The 22878-nt window shown below is 40.6% G+C and overlaps 1 protein-coding gene across 3 annotated transcripts in view; it reads right to left on the bottom strand.

Moving 5' to 3' along the window:
* Nucleotides 1–3114: 3114 nt before the first annotated feature.
* Nucleotides 3115–22878, bottom strand: part of LOC115027327 (regulator of G-protein signaling 6-like) — a 39329-nt gene continuing 19565 nt past the window's right edge. For 2 of the 3 annotated variants that reach the window (XM_029460588.1, XM_029460589.1), the window contains exons 3-17: nt 15012–15111; nt 13534–13584; nt 13316–13422; nt 11936–11987; nt 11401–11465; nt 10120–10196; nt 9266–9347; nt 8843–8917; nt 7845–7946; nt 7529–7701; nt 7134–7259; nt 6225–6411; nt 5375–5464; nt 3765–3824; nt 3115–3525 (exon numbers count right to left, since the gene is read on the bottom strand). In XM_029460588.1, coding sequence (XP_029316448.1) covers nt 3475–3525; nt 3765–3824; nt 5375–5464; nt 6225–6411; nt 7134–7259; nt 7529–7701; nt 7845–7946; nt 8843–8917; nt 9266–9347; nt 10120–10196; nt 11401–11465; nt 11936–11987; nt 13316–13422; nt 13534–13584; nt 15012–15111 — 1398 coding nt within the window. In that variant the 3' untranslated portion in view covers nt 3115–3474. The remainder of the gene's footprint in view (nt 3526–3764; nt 3825–5374; nt 5465–6224; nt 6412–7133; nt 7260–7528; nt 7702–7844; nt 7947–8842; nt 8918–9265; nt 9348–10119; nt 10197–11400; nt 11466–11935; nt 11988–13315; nt 13423–13533; nt 13585–15011; nt 15112–22878) is intronic. The other variant, XM_029460590.1, reaches the window with a different exon arrangement.

Genomic DNA, 22878 nt, shown 5'->3' on the forward strand with positions numbered 1-22878 from the left:
GAAAATAATAAGAATGAATGGTAACACAGGTGCGTGTTGTTTTCCTGAGAAAGACCAGGGGTCATTTTGGAAATGCAGCTGATAAGCGGAAGAATCCTAGACTGGATCGATAGGTTGGAGTGACCCTCAGACTCTGAGCAGACGGGAAAAAAAAAAAAACACTTCAGTTTGTGAGAGCAGGGGTACAAACAAGACGACTAAAAGAGGCTCCAGCACGGAGCTGGTATTGATCGGTAGGTGCTGAAGAAAAGTAAGTAATATATGAGCAGTGGAGTCTGGCTTCAGAGAGGGATATTTACTGTTGGCAGTATACGGGATCTGAATGTTAACAGCAGGTATAAAGCAGTAAGATTTGGAGTGTTAAAAATGATTTATGGGAATAATTGTTATAGTGTTATGGGAGCAGGTTTCTCATAGATTCTATTAAAGGTGTCAAATAACTTCATCACAGAGTGGCAACACAATAACATTTAAACAGGAGCAAGACATGAACTCAGAAGAGAGAAACCCATAAAGGTCATAGCAACAACTTCCTAATGAGACGAGCTGAAGCATTCATTCACTAATCAGAGGATTCAATCACAACACACAATTTATACTATGAATTTGTTTTTGACATACTATTATTTTTATTTAATATACATATGTTAAAAATGTTTTTGACATACTGCTTTGAATATTTTTTTACATTATAAAATATTACTTTTTAAAAATACTATACTATGACTTTTCTTTTAACAAAGTATACTTATACTTTTATTTGACACACTATACTATGACTTCTTTAAAACTCTTTTTACATACAATAAAAAAATATATTTTACACTATACTATGACTTTAATAACAATTGTATGACATACTATAATATGACTTTTTTGTACACACTATAATATGATTTTTTATTTTTACAAATGCTATAACTTTTGTACAACAATTTTATGACATAATATACTGACTCTTTTTTACAAACTACTTTATTTAATTTAGTATCCGGACATTTTTTTACATACACTATTACTTTTATTATTTTTATTACTATTCTATGACTCTTTTTTACATATATTATGATTTATTTTACATACTATGACTTTTTATTAAGACATACTATACAATGACTTTAAAAAAAAAACTATTCCTATTCCTTTTTTTAACATGCCATCCTTTGACTTTTTTGTGATAATATTTTTACATGACTTTTTTATATACTATAATATGATTTGTTATGATATACTATGACTTCTTTATATACTATAATATGATTTGTTATGACATACTATGATTATTTTTTTTACAAACTATACTATGAAATTTTCATGACACAGAACAGGAACACAAACAAAAGAGCGGCACAGAGAAGACAGGTCCAGAGTTTTTTATTATTTGGTACCCATGAATAGACAGCAGGTGCTTGAGTGTTTTAGAGTGCCAGTAGTCATCTTGCTGATTGAGAAACTAAAAGCACAAAATGCCCTGAATATGTTACATGCATAGTAATGTGCCCATATCATAATAAAGTGTGCTTTTGGGTTATGAAATATATCCAATTTACATCTACAATGCACCCTGTACATAGTGTCATTGTGTGTGTGCTGAGAATAACATTTGGTACATCAACTCTTGTTAAGCATCTCTCTCTACCTTATAACCAAGAGGTTATTGGTTTATGATGGTTATTAATATGACCTGTACAGTGCATTGCAACGACTCTAATAGAAAATAATATGTGATTCACTCATTCAGCAGTGTAGTCTGTCGCTGTAGCAGTCACTGGCCTCATGGGGGCGCTGTGGGACTAACATCTCCAAGCACAAGCAAGTGTGTAGAAGAAGTGTGTAGCCACAGTGAAGCACAGAGGCCTTAATGTTCAGTTTGCGGCGCCCAGAACGTGTGAAATATTGTTCCCAGTTGTGTTTCAGGGCATTGATGTCCGTTTACTCAGTGTTGCTTCAGTTTAGGACTTTTCCTCGACTGCGTGCTGTCTTTGGAGAGTCAAACCATCTTCCCCTAACTCCATTATGGTCCAATAACATGCACCACTTTCCTCAGTCATTAAAACACATGACGATTATTAGAGAGAGTCACGGCATACATTTTGCCAAACAAAAGTGGGCAGCTTTCATTGTTTTGACAAAACAAAAAATGAGATATTCATGCAGTAAAAAAAAAAACAGCAACAAAAGATAAATGATCCATTATTGGGCTGCAGGCCTTGTAATATCTCCATGATCGGAGAACATGTTATAGTTTTGACATCATGATGTCCTTCGATAATCACAGTTTGATACAGTCTTGTAACACTCTGTTGCTGGTCCTGTGGTGTAACCACCACTAGATGGACCCATGGCACTGGATACTTTAAAAACTACACTATAGTAGGATCTCAACAAAAAGAATGAGGATGACATTTGACATGTGACTGTGCACACTAGAACTGTGACTAAAGCAACAGCTCAAATCTCTGATTCACACAGCCGTAAGGGCTCTGTTTGTGTTTTAAGCTTCTCAGTTATTTACAGACTTTTGGAATTTACTAATTTGACTGTGCAGCCTGAAACGTTTGGAAGTTCAGTGAACCAATCTGCCAACTGGATGAAGTTAATCTTTCCCATAAGTATCATTACAAAGCATTGTTGTAGAAACAAGAAATCCTCAACAAAGACATTTGGATGAAACATGCAACGGTGCATTGTGAATGCTACATTAAGCCCTTATGCCAGATTTTGGAATGTAATGAAGCATGACAAGTTATACCTTCAAAAAATCCACTTTGTAGACGTTGTTAAATATAATTTACGGGAAAAACGTCTTGATTACTGCCCAAACTATGTTCACAATTTAACTGACATGTCATGTGCTTTATAAGGAACAGATATAATAGACATTTTAAGGATATAAAAAGGATATATAGTTCTAAAAAAGAAAAAAAGTGGTCTCACACTTTATTTATTGCTGTCTGCCTTGTGAGTACAGAGACATATGCAAAATACTATAGATTTGTGTTGATGTGCCTCTTTGGCTGCAGCTGTTTTAGGACAACTAAACCAAATAGTCAATTCATTGCAAATGTTGTGGCAAATAGCTTATAAATGTAGTTTAAAAAAAATCAAATAATATTGTTGCGACACCACAGATGTGCTTTTAATATCCAATAAACACGTATATAAAACAAAATGAAAACATTATAAACGGATCAGCTTAGTCGCCTAACAACCAGTTTGCCGACTAAGTGATGAAAAGAGGGCAGCCCTAGTCTGAATGTGCTTATACTGTATGCTGCATGCCATGTGGTGTGTTGGCTGAGGTTCCCCTTGTCAGCATTGTCTCTTCCTCAGTGGTTCTGTGTGGGGCGTTCACCCCAGCAGGCCCAGTGCTCGGAGCAGCACCCAGCTCACCTCCACTCTCTCTGCCCCGGCCCCTGCTGGGCGGTCACCCCTCCAACAGCTTCTGGCTGTGCCCCCCCAGCACAGGCTGTGTCAGGATGACTGCATCAGGCCTGTCAGTCGCTTTCCCGTCAATGACTTGCCCTAGAAGATCATTAAACAAGCGAAAACATTACTCTATAAATCGCAGAAAATCTCCACATACAAGGTGCACTTTTTAAACAGAATGTAAAATTCATGTGACTACCATTGTTGAGTGTTTCACAAATACACATGCTGTTACAGGTGTAAATAGTAGAGTGTTATACAATTGCAAAAGCCACTGATAGTGAGCCAGCCAGTGTGGTTTGTGATATGAACAGCCCCAGCTCCAAATGACTTACCACACTGCGGGTGAACTTCTCCAGGGAGGTGCGGCGGCCCTGTTCAGTGTCTGCTGGCTGCTGTTTTGGGAGGGGGGGAAGCAGGGTGAGTGTTTGGGTCAGGTACAGGGCGTTGACGGAGGGGTTCAGGGGGTGATGTAGTTAGTAAGGACAAAAAGGGGGCCAAGCATTGCAAAAATGAGGGCAGGGGACAATGTGGGAGTTGCAATTTTTTTAGGAAATGGAGTGGGGTCAGTGACGGGCCGGCAGAAAGAGCAGCGTCCAAACGGGAAAGGGCAGAAAGGCTAGCATGAACAGAGGCAGCTGGGATTTGCTGAAAAGCTCCACATTACACAGTAACGGACTGTTTGTTTAGCTGCACAAGTCTTTTACTAAATCACACTGATAAACCTACGGGAGTTGGAAACAAATAACACAAGACAAAGTCACTGTCAATAACTTAAATACTTGTCTGTCATATTTATGTGCTGTATGCTGCTCCTTTTATATTAACAGAATGACTGTTGTTCCTCTTTTACACAGCAGCTTGCCTGTGTTTGGCATATGATGTCACGTTTGTATGAGACTGTTCTTTTGACATTTTACATAATTTAGCAGTTTCCTTGCACCTGCGTCTTGGGCACAGTTGTTTTTGGGCTGTTAGTGGCCTCATGATAAGATTACACTTGCTAAATGCCAGACCTTAAGAGATGAAATATGACATTAAAATAGCCTTTGCAGCATGTAAGTGTGCTCACATTACTTTAAAGTCCAAGACCTAAAAACCTTCAGTTGTTTGAAGTCATTTTCCCATGTATTACAGTATAACATTATTACAGCAATACCACAGTGTAGCAATGCTCTGTTACGAGTCATGCATTCAAACTTATAAGTAAAGAATAATTAGCATCAAAATATGCTTCAAGTACCAAATGTAAAAGTTCAAGTGTCAGCATCACTAATGTTGCAACTGGTAAAGTTGGGGTGAATTGTAACTATATTATATTATATTATATTATATTATATATACACTGCCAGGTAGGATAACCCATAATAATACATCATGATTTGATTACATGCTGTATAACTGAAGTGACTAAAGCTGTCAAATAAATGTAGTGAAAAGTCAAATATATTCCTCCAAAATGGATGTAGAAGTATAATGTATATACAATAGAAATATGCAAATAAAGTACAAATACTTTTAAAGGAATGAAACCCTCCCCAGTCAGTAGATCTATCTATACACTTATGTTAGTGATTGTTAGAGTATCTGTTGTTCTGCTAATCTACTGTATGAAGCTTCACTGTGATTGGCACATAGCGGTGATGTGAGTATTTATTAATCATTACACCTCTGATCTATAAAGGTCCACTTCACCCAGCCCTTTTGGACTTTGTGCTGCTGCACATATAGGAACCAAAGAAAAAAAACACTTAGCACTTGTCGTTGCGCTCGTGCGATTAAAAAAGGTTTCCTATATCTAATTACTGACTACGTACATGCAATAGATATGAACCTGGAAGGTCTGTTATCATAATCATCAGAAATCATAAAAAAAAGATTCAAACCAACATGAGAAATGCAAAACAACGAAGAGGTGACATAAGGGTCAGTGAGTACAGCTCACCTTCTTTCTGGCTAACAGGAGGTCCTGGTAGATGTTGGATCGCAGAAAGCGTGCATAGCTGTCACTTTTCATTAGCTTAAATATGTGCTCCTGCAATAGAAAGAAAAAACGGATGAGTGTGTGTGTGTCGGCCTTGGAAAAAAGGAAAACAATAAAGTGAAGTGCAGAGTAATAATTGTGGTAATGCGATGCATGAATGTGTGACTCGGAGTCGGTGGTGCACAGCGAGCGTGCCGACACGAACGGCAGGGTCCTGTGAGACAGAGCGGAGTAATGTCCTGCCAGTGAGAGGCGTTCCACGTCACACACCACCAACCCACTTCAACCAGAGGAAACCATGGTGAGCCGGCCGAACAACCTATTCATGGCATTATCCGCCTCATTAGGCCCTGGCACAAACACACTCCTTCATTCTTCTTCTCTCCTCTCTCCGTGCCCTCTCCTTCATTCACTTGTGTAACACGAGTGGGGTGGAAGGGTTCAGTGTTCTTGTGGGCAAGTGGATGGGAGAGGAAGTAATTGGTTGTAATGTGTGTGTGTGTGTGTGTGTGTGTGTGTGTGTGTGTTGTAAACAAGGATGAACCTTTTACTTATAAAATAGAGCTTATACATATATTTATAATATATTCCTTAGTCGGTCTTTATGAAGGCTACAGTTTCAGCCCCCTTGATGTTCCACTAAATCACTTCCTATATACCGTAGCACTAGAGAAGTATTGGTTGTACTGATGTGTACAGGCGCAGGTGTGTCCGGTGTTTACTCAGGCCAGTGCGAGTGTGTGCGTTGATGCGTGCGCGAACATGTATAGTCGTGTGCATTCATCCATGTGGAACAAACAGCACAGTCCACCTGAGCGTCCTCGTAGCTGTATCGTCCGGGGTCTTTGAGGTTCTGGCTGGTGCGCTCGTAGCTGTGAGAGTCCAGGTTGATGGAGCTCGGCGCTCCCTCGGCCAGAAACTCCTGCCAGATCTCCTGCGCCCTGGAGGCCACTTCCTGGAGCGGCCGCCGCTTCAGATCCTGCACCGCTAACCAGAACCTACGACACACAAGATATAGAATATATACAGTGGATAGAAACATGGCAGTTCAGCTGCATGTTTTGTTACATTCACTCTTATGCTGATGATGCCGTTCAATGTTGGGAATTCATTTCAATATTGATGAATATTTCTATAATGTGTAAACACAATTGTTTTGACTCAACAATGGCTCTTAATTATATAAAAGTGTAAACAATTTAAAATGCACTATTCAAATTGTCACTTACATTAAATTGGTAGCAGTCAGCAGTAATACATTAATAGTATTATATATTATTATTATTAATGGAGCATGATTAAAACATGTAAGCAGAATGTTAACATTGTACAGGTCAAAGTGAAGTTATCTTTATGTATACTGTTGATAAAGTAACTATAGCGCTCACATGATTGTGACTTTATTTCCCTGTGAAATGTAGTTGAGTAGAAATATAAAGCAATGGAAAAGGAAATACTTCAAGTGTGGTACTTCATGAAACATACTTTCCACCACTGTGCGTAGTATTAATATAATCTGTGTATCTTAAAGTGTTACGGAGTTAAAAACCTTAGTTTCTATGCAGAAAGATTCCCAAAATTAATTTTAAACTGTACATACATTTTATTTAGATCATTAAAATGAATTACAGTCCCATTTCACATTCAAGTAATCATGTGATCTCTTGTTAATATAAAGATATTGATTACAGTCGCTTTAAGAATGGCACGTCAGTCTCACCGCAGGTTCTCAGAGCTGAACTCTGACTCGAGGAACTTCAGGAACTGGTCTCGCCCCAACGGATCTTTCAGCGCCTCCTCCAGAGAGAAGCCCCACTTCTTCACACGCTGCTGGTTGGGGTCACGACTGCTCAGAATAAAACAGATTAGAAAGGAATAGAATAAATAGGTTGTTCTTCCTCGTGGTGCTCAAAGAGCAGAGGCCAGAATGTCAGAGCACAGTCAACCTTTGGGAATGCCAGCATTGGTTCTCATTGGACATGAGATAGAAACAGACAGATCAACAAAAGTTCATCAGCACCGAGACCTCTACGCACCGCTTGACCTCAGCGTTGGTTCGAAGCATCATCAGCTTCCTGTGAACTCTCAGCCTCACATCCCAACATCCAGACTCACCTGGCCTCCAAGTCCCAGAAGGCATTGTCATCGCTGATCCAGGGGTTGGAAGGCTCTGTGACCGACACGAAGGGGTCATATTCCATGAACTGCTCCGTGTAGCTTATCAGACTGTCGGCCACTTTGGAAACCTTCATACAGTGTCTGTCCAGCTGGATGTTCAAGAAGGTAATCTGATGGAGCGGGAGAGAGGATAATGAGGAAGCTAAATAAGGTAACAGCTCATCAGCCTTCAGCCCCGACTGTCGTTGTGATGGATGGGCGAGGCAGACCGATAGTAATGACCTATGGAGAAGACTGTCACAGCGTGAGTTACCTCCTTCTGAACGTCGTCTTTGGTGGGCTTCCTGGTCGGCTGGGAGCTGATGTGGACGGGACTCGGCTGGCTCTGGCCGTCATCTGGAACCCCATAGACTGACTGGGACGAGAGGAAAGACATGTTGTTGTTGTTGTTGTTGTTAAACCATGACAGATCAGGGACTCTATGTTGTGGTCTGATGGATGTCAGGTAATAGTTGTGGGACCAGGGCTGTAGCTACCATTGGCGTCATCATGGCTTCAGTATTGTGTCTGGGAAGTGGGGGGGGGTTATAACAACCTGAAGGGGAGTTTATATTTTACAACTACACACATCATTTTTAGAATCTCTTGAATCTTTAGATTTTAGATTGCTTTTACACACAAATATTTTTACTAGTTTATACTAAGTACTTTAGTAATCCCTCTCCGGGAAATTCAATTAATATTTATATATTTATATTCTGTGGATTATTCTATATTGTGTATACAATAGTATATCAAATATAAAATATATAATTCTTTCTTTATATCAAATATAATATTTGAATATAAAAAAACATATACAGATATTGTCATTTGATATTATTTAGTAAAATATAATATATATTATATTAAATAGTCAACAAAAATGTGTTTATTTTATTTTATAACTAAACAAAATATACTGTAGATATAGATTCTTCTCACTTTGTATTTATTCTTTGTATTAAAATATATTATAAATAAAAATATCTTTATTACTAAACCAAAAATCTGCCTTCTAATTTTTGTCATTTTGAAAAAGATAAATAAAAAGAAGTAAATAATGAGGAAAAGGCTTTAAAGTATTTAGGGAGGTAATATTTTGGTGGCTAGTCCAAAAGAAATCTCCAGGAGTGGTGAGGTGGGGATGGACCTCAGTATTTCTAACTTTCTATTTCTTTTATAGCAAAAGGTTTGGTAAAAACAAGTGTGAAGTGAAAATAACTGTATTAAGGTTAGGAACGCTAACTCAGCGGCATCATCTCCTCTCACCTTTTTTACCCTGTGTGGGTTCTTCTCTCTCCGGCACTTGCGGATGTCCATCTCTGTAGTGTTGACACAGCCTGGCTGTGGGAGGCGACAGGAGACAGAGCGTGTTTCAGGGGGCAGATAACAGTGTTTCTCCAGCATGCATTGTCTTCCTCACACAATATGATGCTGTTTCTCTATTCGGCAATGCCACGCTCACAAAAGGCAAAGTGACTGGCACCAAATCTGATTCCGCTACCGACGACAACAAAACCGGGCTCTAAGCTGAACAGTGTGTTGAGCTGAATCTGCTTTTTTCACGCTTTGAATGCTAAAATTGTCTACCCACATAACAGTCCCTCTTTTCTTCTTTGTTCAGTTCCATTTGTTACACTGTTGCAGCATCTGGCCCTCTTTCCTTTTGCTTTTGTCATGACCCTAACTCACCACTGGCCGATGGACGTCCCAGAATGCTCTCTCCTGGCTGTCCAGGATCTTCCTCTCGGCCTTGTCCTTCTTCCTGTCAATCCTGTCAACAGAGGAAAGAGACCACTTATAAATAGAACACATTCCTCTGAACTATCAAGTCCAACACAATCAAATCAGGCCCCACATTTAAGTCAGACACATCCACATACATGTAAATACCACTTTCAGGGCAGACTAGGGAGCAAAAAGCTGACGAGTGTAGGTCTTAACCTGTCTGCTCCCCTCACCGAGCCATGTCTGATTTCCTCAGACAACCTCTTACATAACTGACATTTACTGATTGGCCCTCCCTAGATTATAGTTCACATGTAAGAAGAGTTATAGCTTTCCTATCATCCCCCACTTGTACAAAACTGTTGCCAATAAACAATGATACATTTGAAGATTTTTATAGAAGAGAAGAAGACTCTCTCCTCTCTGAAGTGCACGAGATGTTAGTGCTGTGCTTACACGTGCAAGCCACCAGATGGAAGTCTTGCTAAGAGATGGAAGTTAGGCAGAATTGTGTGTGTTTAATTCCATAAAGGGGGATGCTTGCTGTATTTAATGCATCAAAGCCTGCAGTCAAAGCAGAGCATGAAAACAGAGCATTGTTAATGAAAAAAGCATCGGCCCAACTGGCACTGCACACCGAAGCGTTTTCTCTTCCTTGGGGAAAAAACTAATAATGCACGCATCTAAAGGTTAGTGTGAAGGTAAACCTGATTGTACCAACACCTCTACCTCTCCTGCTGTAAGTGTGTCACGTTAGCATGAGTCCGACATCAAGAGGCGAAGTACACTGACTCACATGTATGCTCTCAAGTACTCACTTGACTTGAGCTTCAGCTTGCATGAAGATAAATTCCCACTTCCTGGCGAAAGCCCTCTGCAGCCGGGCGAGGTTTTCCTGGTGGAACCAATCAGGCGCAGCGTTAGGGGAGAAGGTTATTTGAATTCAAAGCCTTTAGATGATTACATTTTCCATTCACTGTGATGGCCACAGCTGACGACATCAGGCGACTTCTCACTAACGTGTCTCTGAGCAAGTTACTGAGCTGCTGAAGCCACACAGTATTTGGAGTTTCACGCATAGGCCCTGTTTTGTTTTATGCCATTAGTGAATTAATCGGTGTACATTTTTGGGAAATATGTGTTTTCACTTTCTTGCCAAGAGTTAAACGAGAAGATTGACACCACTCTCGTGTCTGTACTGTAAATATGAAGCTACCGCAAACCGGTTAGCTTAGCTTAGCTTAGCATTAAGACTAGAAACAGGGAAACAGCCTGGCTCTGTCTTAAGGTAAGAATACACACCTTCCAACACCTCTTAAGCACACTGATTAACATGTTATATCTCATTAGTTTAATCCGTAAGATGTGTGCCGATATTAATTCATTTTTAGAAATAATCTCTAATGTGAGTACCAACAAAGGTCGTGACTCATACCACAAACTGCAAGTGCAACTCATCGCATGATTCATTTTGAGTAAAAGAAATAAAAGCTGCATATCAAAGCTGCATACCAACTCAGAGAAGCATCTGTCAAAGATACAGTACATGACCTCATTACAAAGAGAGGAAATATTCTGAATACAAACTAGAAGGCATGTTAACAGTGAGAGCAATGAGGCCTGGAGGCATAACGTGACCTGAATAGGAGGGAAAGCCTGAGTCTACTGGACAATAGTTGCAGAGTAATTTTGAATATGAAAGCACAATGGATTGTGTAACAGCAGGATATCAGCACTGCAGTAATGCCCCTCTTGAGACTGTATTGATCTACTGATACCAAGTAGGGCATAGATATTTGTATTTGGGGCCAGTAGTAGTAGTAGTAGACTGCATTGCATTTGGAAAACTGTGCTCCTGCAAAAGAACAATGACCTTTGACAGATTTGTATAAAAGTCTGTAATTCTATAATGGCTTTTTGCTGGGATAAATGGATTTTGGCATTTCAAGGCCCCGGAGAATACGGTTACAGCTCTTTTGTTTTTCAGCAAGAAAACAGGAAATTCAGAGTGTCATAATATTATGATCCAGACACAGTGATAGCTTTTAACTGAGAGCTTCCTGCAATCGCTAAACCAAAAAGAAAAACAGTGTACTTACGGCCTCATAGTCAGCTAGCTCAAGCCTGGCCTTATTCTGCATGGTGCGCTTGCACAAGTAAATGGCTGGAGGGGGGAAAGGGAGAACATAAAAAGGGCAATAGAGTTAGTCAGATGTCTGCTTTGTAACTACAAAATAAAAATAAAATATCTCCAATGGATTTTATTGTTCATTACTGAGGTCTCAGCTGTGTGAAGCAAAACTAATGAATCTTTTTCTGGAGCAGGCAGGCGGTGTTGTGTTGTCTCCTGAAATAACAAGGCTCGAGTAAATGCCATGCAGAGAGCCGGAGATGGTCATATCAGTGACTGCTCCTTTATTTTGTTTGGCTAATCTTATCCCGCAGGACTCTGTGTAGCGGAGGCTCCTCCGGGGCCACATTACATTACAGGGAATGGCCCTGTGGATCAATACTCAGTAAGTGTCAACAACAGATCTATGGTGTGAGTTGTGTTTCAGACTGACAGCTGAAGGCACTAGCGACATCTTACTGGTTTGGAGGAAGAGACAACAATTGAAACAGTGTGTGACTCACCATAGTCTGTGTTCTCAGGCTCCCAGCAGTTTGAGGGCCAGAAGTAAGGAGACTGATGAGAACAGAAACAGAGTTTGTTTATTTACTCACATAATTATTTTCTTGCCATAAGTGTCTACATAAACAATAATATTCACCACTATGAATATTGGAATCTCATTTCTCCCGCCACCCACGCTCCCTCTGCACATCCACGCCAAGTCGAAAGACGACTCATTGTTTGACGATGATCCTTGACGTCCGAGTGCTGCACATAAACTATCTGGGGAGCAACGGCAGCTATATTCTTCCTATCCATATTTAATTGTCTATCGCAAATGATATTACACATTCAAAGTTCATTCCCGAGTCCATTAATAATAGATCATTCACATCTAACATGCATTCTTAATAACGGGGCAGAATTAGAAGTTGGTGGTACTCAACCACATATTTCATTCGCACTATTACTCACAGCGGTAATTAGCCGAAGAGCGAAAGGCTGACGCTGATGAATATGCTTGTTTGAGTGTAATGAACAAAAAGGTTAACATGCTCTCATTAGCATTATAGTCGTCGGAGAGGATAAAGTTGGACTCTAAGACTTCTCGGCTTGCACAAAGAAATGTAATTTTTTAGAAGACAGTTGTCATTAAATCGGGGTCTTTTGGCAGAATAGTATCTATTCATAGTCTAGCAAATAAAACATCCTCCGTCACTATGACTTACAGCACAGCTATGGAGATTGGCTACTGCATTTCATATGCACCGTGGACTCATTTTATGTTCTGATGACGTGGGCCTGTTGCATCACGACAACATCAGAGGGGATATTTTTAGCCCCCTCTGAATGAGCAAGTGTGACACGCGCTGTCCTCTCCGCGCAGGCACAATAATGGCTTTTAATCTTGAGCAATGGAGGTGAAGATAAATGCATTCAGAGGTACATTAGGTGGGAGGAGCAGGGGTGAGGCTGGTGACAGTTAAAAGTGCAGAGCCATTGTGCAGCCAGCTCATTGCTTTCCCATCGCTGAGCCTGCCGAGTGTAGCTGGCCAGGATTAAGATGCTAATGGACCAGTCACAGTAATGAGTCAACATGGAGCTCGTTAGACGGACCTGTCAAAGTTCATTCTGGAAGAGATGGAGCAAAGGAAAAAAAAACAACACCCCTCTGACAAGCTGCCCGGCTGGCCCGTGGGCCCAGTTCTGCAGCCCACCTCCTGCTCTGACGCAGAGTCCAGCAGGGATACAGAATATCGACCTTGGTGGGGTGACTAATAGGCTTAGGAAGGATTGCTCTCATTAGCATCACGCAATAAACATATCCCTTTTGATAAACTACCATCATCTTATTATTGAATATTTAAAGGCCTCACAACACATGGAGGAGCTTTCCGTACCTGAAAGCGATAAAGGGTTCCATCGTCTTTAAGTGTCAGCACATGGTCAGAGATGGGGAAGATGTAGCCATGGGCAGCGACCAGACTCCCAAGGTGGATGGCTTCAGCTGTTGACATGACAGAAGGGGGGGGGGGGGGGGGGGGGTGTTAAATGGCTTTCCTCTTCAATTGAGCTCTATTGTGTTTACATGTAATGACAGTTTTCTCAGCAGGCCTACCTAGGTCCTCAATGGAGAGGTTTTTCATCAGCCACTGAACAATGTCCGCGCCTGGTATTCAGAGAAGAAAACCAGTTAGCAGCGGCGTCACAGTTCTACATGTGCAATGGTTTCGACAAAAACCGCAATCCACTTGAGCTTCGACGAGGTCATGGCTGTGGGTCAAAGCTGAAGAGGTGTCTGAATATATAATATAATGTAAACAGGTTTGCAGTACTGCCTCTCTCTCTGCTCCTGGACAGACCAATGTTATTGGCCCCAGTATCTGCGCTTTGGCAGAGGCTGCTGAGAAAGATTGCGAGGCCGTCGGGCCTGAGGGAGCCATGTGAAGCAGTGACTCCGAAACAACCTTTGGGATAGCGGGAGCGACCTCGTCGTCCAACACTGGTGACTCATGTCATACACATGCACACACACATGAAGGAGTACAGTGCACACACACAGATGGACACAGAAAGAAGGAGGAAAGTGTGACAAGGGAAGCGTCACACCACAGGCAGTATCCTCAGTGGCAGCAATTTAAATGAGCACAAAAAGGTCATATTTGCTTTTCTGATCCTGAACACACACACACACACACACACACACACACACACACACACACACACACACACACACACACACACACACACACACACACACACACACACACACACACACACACCTTGTCTGTTTTGAGGCACATGTTTCTTATTTTCCACTGTCCTTTGAAGGGTTTGAAGGGTTTATGAATATTTTTTAACATCACTAAAAAGGAGTTTGATGAGTAAAAAAGAAACACGCATCCCGACAATCATACAGATTTTAAAACACCCCTTACTTGGAAAAGAAAAGAAAAAAAAGGCACAGAGTTATTACTCAAACTGTTGGTTGTAAATATCCATCACGGTTTACAGACCAGCTTCCTGGTTCACTTTGAACTACCGTACTTGCCACAGATGTGCGCACAGTTTCCTGTACAAAGAAAGATTATCACTTCAAGTGCACTCACTTCCATTTTCACCCCCAACTAAAGTGCTTTATATTAATGGTTCCCAACCTTTTTGACCCCTTAAAGTGGCATGAGATAACATTTTTGCTTTAACTTATCATTATGAAGTAAATACTGATAGTACAATGTAAAGGCTGTAGAATAATTACATCATTGGTATTTAGATCGGTTCCCTATAAGTCTAGCTGTCAGCATGCAATTCTGCCTGCCACCGGGTCGAGATCTCTCTTTCACAATAAAAGCCCTAGACACACATACGACAAAAGAGCCCCGCTGACAAAGGAGGCGATAAAGGCCAAGAGGGAGAGTGATAAAAAACATTAGAAGCTAGATTAGTAAGTAACAAATCCTGCATAGTTATTAATACTACCATGTGTTTTAGTCTGCATTAGTTATAGCACTGAGATCAGCAAATCAAAGGCAAGCCCTAATTAAGGAAGAAACACACAAGATGCTACAGCACACACCTACACACACAAATACTCACCTGACACCACACTGGGGATCTTGGAGAGGAAGCTTTTGACAGTGCGGATGGCTACACCTCCTGCTTTCTCATCTTGTATTCGTGTAACGATGTCTTCAATCTGTGGGGAGGCCAGAGGGCGAGAGTGTTAAAATCCATGATGGTGACAGAAGAGAAAAACATCCAATTTAAGGAAATATTTACTGGTTATCATTAATGTAATTAATTAATTACAGAAGCTGTTTAAAGTAAAAAGAGTTAAAGCCATCAACGGATGGAAAAATGGAAAATGATGAAATATGGCTCTTTATCACGACTGTTTTAATAAAATCGGATTTGATCATTTATGGCTCCATTTTTCATTTTACATCCATTTCTACGGCTCCATTTTATAAATGAACATGTATTTTCATCACTTCCATTTTTGCTATTTCAACCCCTCATATATATCTGTGTATATTCACCAGATAGCGTTGTTTGGTCAGTTATTGTACAGCGGGTTTATCAGAGCATTGACACTGAGAACAGCTTCCTGCCTTTAAACCATGTTGATGAGAGACAACAGTAACATTGTGGCACGTAAAACCAAAACAAAGAGCTTAAAGATGCTAAACTGCTCCATAGAGCGGAGGGGAACTAGAGAGTCAGGTGAGACCATTCAGATTACATCTAGTCATCTCATCCATTGTTAGCATAAAAACATAAATTAGTGCAACTTTAAATTCAGAATAGGTTTAGTTAAAGTGTCTGATGTGTTACATTTTTATTTGACTATTTCACATTATTACTTATTTTTCTTTGTAGAAAAATGAGACAACCCAAGACAAAATACTATCGGTTGTGTTTTTTTTTATATCATCACTGGAGGGGGGCACCAAAACTAGGCATTTCTAAATTCAACAGAAAGCCGCTTTAAGGGTTTTGAAATGTATGTAATACCCAGTATTAATACCAGACACTTGGTCATCCTACACTGGTGAAGATCAGGTTGAAGCCGAACACTTGAATCTAAACATATGTGGTTTTGATGGTGATCTGAAGTGGCAGCCTGGGCTCCATAAAGCTCAGACATTAAAGATAGAATGGCTCAAAGGCTCAAATAGATTGAATAGTTTACTGACACACAAATACACACAGACACTCGCGTGGTAATATACCCACACGTTGGGGTTATTTATTTATCCGTATCAAGGGCTTTGGTCAGAAGCTTTAGTCAATTGAAGAGTCACAGCTATCCTCCAGAGACAGAGATAAACATCACACCTCCGACACAGCCAGAGCCTCAAACACATCACACATCAGCCACCTAAAATTAGGCCCGGCACGGCGTAGATCTCCAGGGAGGCCACATACAGTAAACAAGCAAACATCCAGTCACTCAAAGACATGGAACACACATACACAGTCCTAAACACAGAAACACCTCTTTTTGTTTGGTCAAGTCCTTGAGCAGGTGGTTTGTAGAGCATAAGCAGTCAGGTCCTGTATTGATGTGAGCGGTCAGTGCTCTGTTGTACAAATCAATCCACATCAAAAAGATCCTGAGTTTGCACACTTGCAGCAAACAATACACAGAACAGTAGCTGCTAAGGTTGTTGCGCTGGCTATTAAGTTATTTTTGGCTCACTAAGCATCTGTCTAGTAAGTATTAAACACACTCAGATCCTCGCACACGTACACACGTACACACGTACACACGTACACACTTACACACTTACATGCACACAAGCTGCTGCAGTATGAGAAAGCTGATTAGGTGAATTTCAAGTCGGCTTGGCACACAATGAAAAAGAAAAAAGGCTTTTCTCTTTTTCTCTCATCAGGCTATAAAGCATGTTCTCTCCTTCTCCTAACACAGTTTCCCTCAAGTCACGATCACAGACGCACAGAATCACGCTGTGCTCTAGTTCGTGCCACTTCTGGACCCTTTTCTCTCTTTCTTCCTTCCTCCACAGTTCATTCATCATTCATCACAGCATATCTGTGAGTGAACACAGGCTCTAAATCACTTAATACAGGTATTTGCTTTTGACATGGAACCTGTTTTTTTATTTGTATGCTTTGTTGTTTTGTTTTTAGCCGTGCTAGGCTCTATGTATGAACTACTGTATGGAGTGGCATGACATTTTGTCACCAGAGCAAGAATCCTCAAATTGATACAGTTTGTCCCGTCTGTCAAATGACTCTAGCATTTGAATAAAAACTTTACATTCATAAATGTAATATTTTGATATACTTTAATTGTGCAACGTTAACATCAAACGTCTACATTATCTTTTGGTAGGGTAAAGAGAGAACAACAGGCGGAGAGAGTGCAGCACATTTACTAAACCACCATTACAGTCATAGGTAATCATCCTGCCTGGCAAAGCATTAAACGGATGATTCATACGCCCGGCCCATAAATCTACAACAAAACACCCAGATGCATATGGATTTATTAACACACATAATGCATAGCAGAGAGGAGGGGAGACGGCACTGCGTGGCAAGACAATTACCAATCTCTCACCATAAGCTTGAGAGTGTCTTGGCATGAATTATTGAACATCCACTATGGAGAATTACTTACTGTTGTTGATAAATCCCACAGAGGAGGGGGGGGGGAGGGGGGTAGAGAGAGTTGCATCTGCCCTTTGTGTTGTGAGAGCATTGGTATTTAAGGTCTGTTTTCGCCTACATGAGAGTATATTTATATGGAGAATCACGACGGATTAGCACTGAAACCTCACAATCTCGCCTTTGAAGACAAACCTTCAGAGCTGTACAATAGAGGGGAAAAAAAAATCTGAAATCCTCTCAGCTCGATCCAACTCTGAAGGACCCCTCAAATCCCCTGAGAAACAGCAACATGCAAAGGATTAAGTCCTTTTGTTCTCATGTAATAATGGACCTTGGACTCGCTATAGCACTATAGAAAGAAAGACTCATTATCTCTCTATAGGATGAAAGCACACAAGAAGTACTTGGCGCAGCTACAGAAAGTGCACATCGTATCTCCTGCATGTACAAGCTAATGGTGTTTGCAGCTTGGTGTGGGTTTCTTTTTTGAGGTAGGAAAATTTCTGCTAGCATGCGATATCAGCACTTTGGCCCTGGTCACCCAGCTCTATAAATGATCAAGAGAACACTTGCCTCTGTATGTTTGCATTTGTTGTGTATGCAAATGTGTACCAATGCATGGCTGTGTCTGTGTCTGTGTGTCTGTGCTGTCCATCTTATCTTTAATGGCTCTGAGGGCAGCACCAGTGCACTATAATGACGCATGCAGGAGGCTAAAGGTGTCGGGAGAATGTGAGGGAGCAGCTAGAGGTGAACACCAACAACTAAAGCCATCAGTTAATGAAAAGCATTTACTCCACATTAATGTCAGGAAAGACCTGTGCGCTCTAATGTCTAAAACAAGATCACTACTTCCTGTAACATGGTTTTGCAATTAGGACTTAGAAAAAAACTCTGGTAGGAAGGCCGTAAGTGCGGGAACATTCACTTCTCCTACTAATTGAAAGCCTGCACCCTTATTTTCCAAAAATGGCCAGAGATGACTCTATTAAAAACTGGCCCAGTCTTCAGAAAGGAGACAGCTGCTGCTAAAAGATGTATCAGGCGGTAATGGCGGCATTAATGATTAAGCAGTCATCCCTAAAGCTCAGGAACACTTGTCATTGTTCAAAGACATTGGGGTCTGCGAGGACAACGACGTACATCCAGGTGACGGGCGAAAAGGTACATTTCTGTCCTGGAGATAATTATTACGCGTCGGTGAGAGCTGGATGAAGAAGAGAAATGATGAGGCTTTGAAAAGTTTGCAAGTCATTGTCAAACACCTGTCGCAGCCCTTATGCTTTTTAAAGTGTGCTGATTACTTTTTTTAAACTGCTGCTTTCACTACAGTTTGAGTATCCCAGGATTCATTTGTGCTTTAAATGTACTCAAAAGCTCTCGTTACAACAGAAAATCCTACTCCCTAAATCAAAGGATAGTACACAACAACAACACAGCCGGATTCATTTCTCAAATGTATTATATTATTATATTATGCATAATGCTATTATGAATGGGAGCATCTGGCTGGATTTCACTGCTCAGTGGAAACACAGCAGCAGAATGACAATGTTCCTAATATGACAGAAAAGAAAAAGAAGGGAGCACAGGCTTTCTTCTGTTTGTTCAAATCTGCAGAGAAAATATTATCTCTATTAAGAGACAGTCTTAAATAACTCTCAAATACCACAGTGACATTGAAAATAATTTCCAGTTCCTGCACTGTAAGCTATTGAGTGTTGAGTTTGATCAAATATGAATGAATCTCAACCTTCGACAATAAAAGTAAATACTGAATGTTTTTCCATCGTTTAACCTCGGCACAGTTACAGTTCGTACTCACAGCTGAATGAATAGTTCATTCTAACTTCAGAGGTTGTTAAGATCACGTCAGACATGAGACTGATACTGTACTGCAGTCCTACACAAGGAGTTCCTGCTTCACACAGAATGCTTTACTGTACTTCCCTCCGCTGCAGCTCCATCATGTAAGATCAAGACCACATTACATGTTACCCTATTCACCTGTAGTGTCTTGCAAAGTGTATATTATTATTGCACCGTGCATTTTATAATATATATCTTTAAAGGCCATTTTCTCAAAATGAGTTTTTTCTTATATACACTTCAGTAGCACTTACTAGATTCATTCCTATCTATATGTTGAACGTTTGCACAGAGGGCTTTGTTCAGATCTAATTCATAGCCTGATTTAAATAACATTTCATTCCTGAAATCATGGCAACAATTGACAGTTGACGGTTGCTTAGATTTAGATTAACTGTTTTGCATTGCTCTCCATCATATTAACTGCTTTATATACTTTTAATTCCCATCTAGTCTCCAAACACTTCTAAACTGCACACTTTCTGTTAGTTTGGACTGCTGGCTGCTGCATTGCTCTGTCCAGCCTTAAACTCTGTTCCTTCATAGTGAGCGACTGCACTGAGACCCGGCTGGCTCATACAACAGTAGGCTTCCCAATGCATGCTCGCTCCCACAGTGCGTTGTCATAAGCACTGCCTTTTGCAGTATTTATGTTTCCGGACACTTGTGGGCTACTTGGACACCACCAGCATAGTAACCTCCCTTGGCAGTTGGCCTGTAGGCTTCCCTTTTTGTTTCATGTGTACTAAAAACTATAAACATATTTAACTGATTGAAATTAGTTTATTTTTATATATATATATATAATATAATAATATAATATATATATATATATATATATATATATATATATAATAAATAAATAAATATATATATATATAAATATATATAAATATATATATATATATATATATATATATATATATATATATATATATATATAAAAATATATATATACTGTATATACATATAAAAAAAAATATAGTTACATTTAATTTCTCTAGAAATAACTAACTGAATGCAACTGTATATTCCTGCATCCTGAAAAGGGCACACATTTGACTTTGCATGAGCTGAAAGTGTTGCTCTTCAACAGACAACAAAAAACTGCTGTTATTTCTCCTCGATGAAGTCCTCATCATTGCTAATCTAAATTGCGTTGAGGGTGAATCAATATTTCTCCTTTTCACTTTCAACTCAATTTACAAAAGGGACACAAGCCCAATTACACTTTTGTTTTGTCTTCAAGCCTCTCTACTATGTACGATAAAGGTCACAATATACTGCATTTTATAATGTACTGACTGCAAAATACAAATTAATGACACATATATTCATTGCACACAATCTGTCCTGGTCTATAACTTGTCGGTTATTATGAAGTAACTTCTCCAAAGTACACAACCTGTCACACAACACTTTTCTTTAATGCCATTTTGACCTCTGCGCCATGCCGTGTGCATAATTAAGCAAGTTCCAGCTGGTGTGTGGTGCCCTGGGGAATGAGGTGAGAATAAAGCCTGCTGAAGAGAGAAGACCCCCCCCCCCCCCCCCTTCACTCTGTCATCTCTCCGCCCCACTGCCACCACCATCCAACTCTCTTAGCATGCCAAGTCATGATGAGGGAGCTGCGAGAGCCTCTCAGCTGGATCTGACACACTGGGGAGACCACACTGACAGCAAGGACCAACACAGCAGACTGGAAAAGCCCTGCCAACCGAGCGTGATGTTTGGAAACTTATACTGCTTTGGAGACGTGTGAATGAATCACATTTGCACACACCGACACGCACCCACAGTCATGTGTACAGCATGTGCGTATGAACTCAAAGACATACAACTGTTTTGTTAAAGCTCTTGGCGATTCTCATTCAAAAACAACTAATCACCTGCCACGTCTAATATTGCATTTCAGTGAGGCACCTACTATCTTCTGACATATTCACTGATCCATCTCTTCTCCAAATTGGCATCTCCACAGGAATGCTCTGCAGGAAAAGGCTTTTGTAATAAACACCTGTTCTCCCATTGTGTCCTGCAGCAGAAAAAATAAATAGCTTTTACACTCCAGTAACGCCATTTTCTCTGTTGCCAATACCTTTCATGTGTAATCCCTGTAATCATTACTGGATGTGGCTTGTGAATGCACTACAGTAAATTGTTTGAACGTGGAGAAAAAGAATCATATTCACTCAAATCTGCGCTCTCTGGGTTACGTCACTGCGAGAAAAGCCTGCTGAAGGTTAAATGTATGCAAGAGCACATCTTTGTATTCTTCTGCTAAATGTCTTCTTCGGGTTTCCTCAGGGATGAGGCAACACATTCGGAGCATTAGGAGGCAAGTCAGTAAATATGGGAACGATCCATTGTAGCGATTGAGACCTTTCACATTTGTTCCTGTGAAGCAGCTCTCGTCACAATTTTCATTCCCATTCTTTCCTCAGATCAGGTGTCGCCCTGAGGATTCATGTGTAATTGAATCACATACCAGGCATCAGTGGTCTCTTTAACTCAAGTGGCCACAACACAGAAGAGATCCTGTCTTGACAAAGACAACCAGAGGTGCAGGACCGTACTAAGAGTCCAATTAGCCGCGGCTTGATTGCCCACCCTGCTGGATGCCCCTCAGCAACCGCACTGCTGCGCTTCACTTTGAACCAACCACACCCATATGTTGGGATGGAGAGTGTTGATGAGGACCCCTTATGGTAACTGACGAGGGCGTGACGTGGAGACTTTCAGGTCAGCTTAGATTCTCTATCTCCATGGCAACACAGTGGCAAGAGGAGTCAAGCAATTAAAAGTCTTTCAAGTTCGGCTCCAGTGCGGGCAGGAAGCCTAACTCGCAGCTTGACTAAATTACAATTACAGATCGAGCGCTTCGGACGGGAGGGATAATCTTGTTGTCAGTACTTTCTGACTTTAAAAAATAAAAATGAAACTTTAAAAGAGGAATTATTAAGCTGCTTCGTGCTCCTCCAAATCAAAAGGAGATACTTAAAATCAAAGCTTTGGATTTGGCACAATTCTTGGGAGCAAAATGCAGATGGGGACGCTGCTAAGCTAAGACGGGCTACACTCAAGAGTATAAGCCTACCCACAAACCCCTGTGACTCATCGGGTCACCTTTCTGTTGATGAGACTCAAGGAGGACAGAAAAAGATGATCTCCGCTCTTGTAAAAATCTGTTGTTAGATACTCCACAGGTTGCTAAGGGCTTGAGTGCAGGAAAAACAGGAGTCGGCTGCGCCACTGAATAGATAGTCCACTCTAAAACAAAGTGGTCTGTGCAGATACAGGGGCTACTTTTAAAAGAGACACCGTCTGAAATGAAGGGCATCAGCAGCCACACATTTAACTGGCTGCTTTTATCTGTTTTTACTCTACTGTGTACCAATATGTTCACACGTCGAAAATGTACGGCTACAACAAGCTGCATAAGGTCATTTGCTCCGGA

Source organism: Cottoperca gobio, chromosome 22 (assembly GCF_900634415.1).
Source record: "Cottoperca gobio chromosome 22, fCotGob3.1, whole genome shotgun sequence".
Lineage (NCBI taxonomy): Eukaryota > Metazoa > Chordata > Actinopteri > Perciformes > Bovichtidae > Cottoperca > Cottoperca gobio.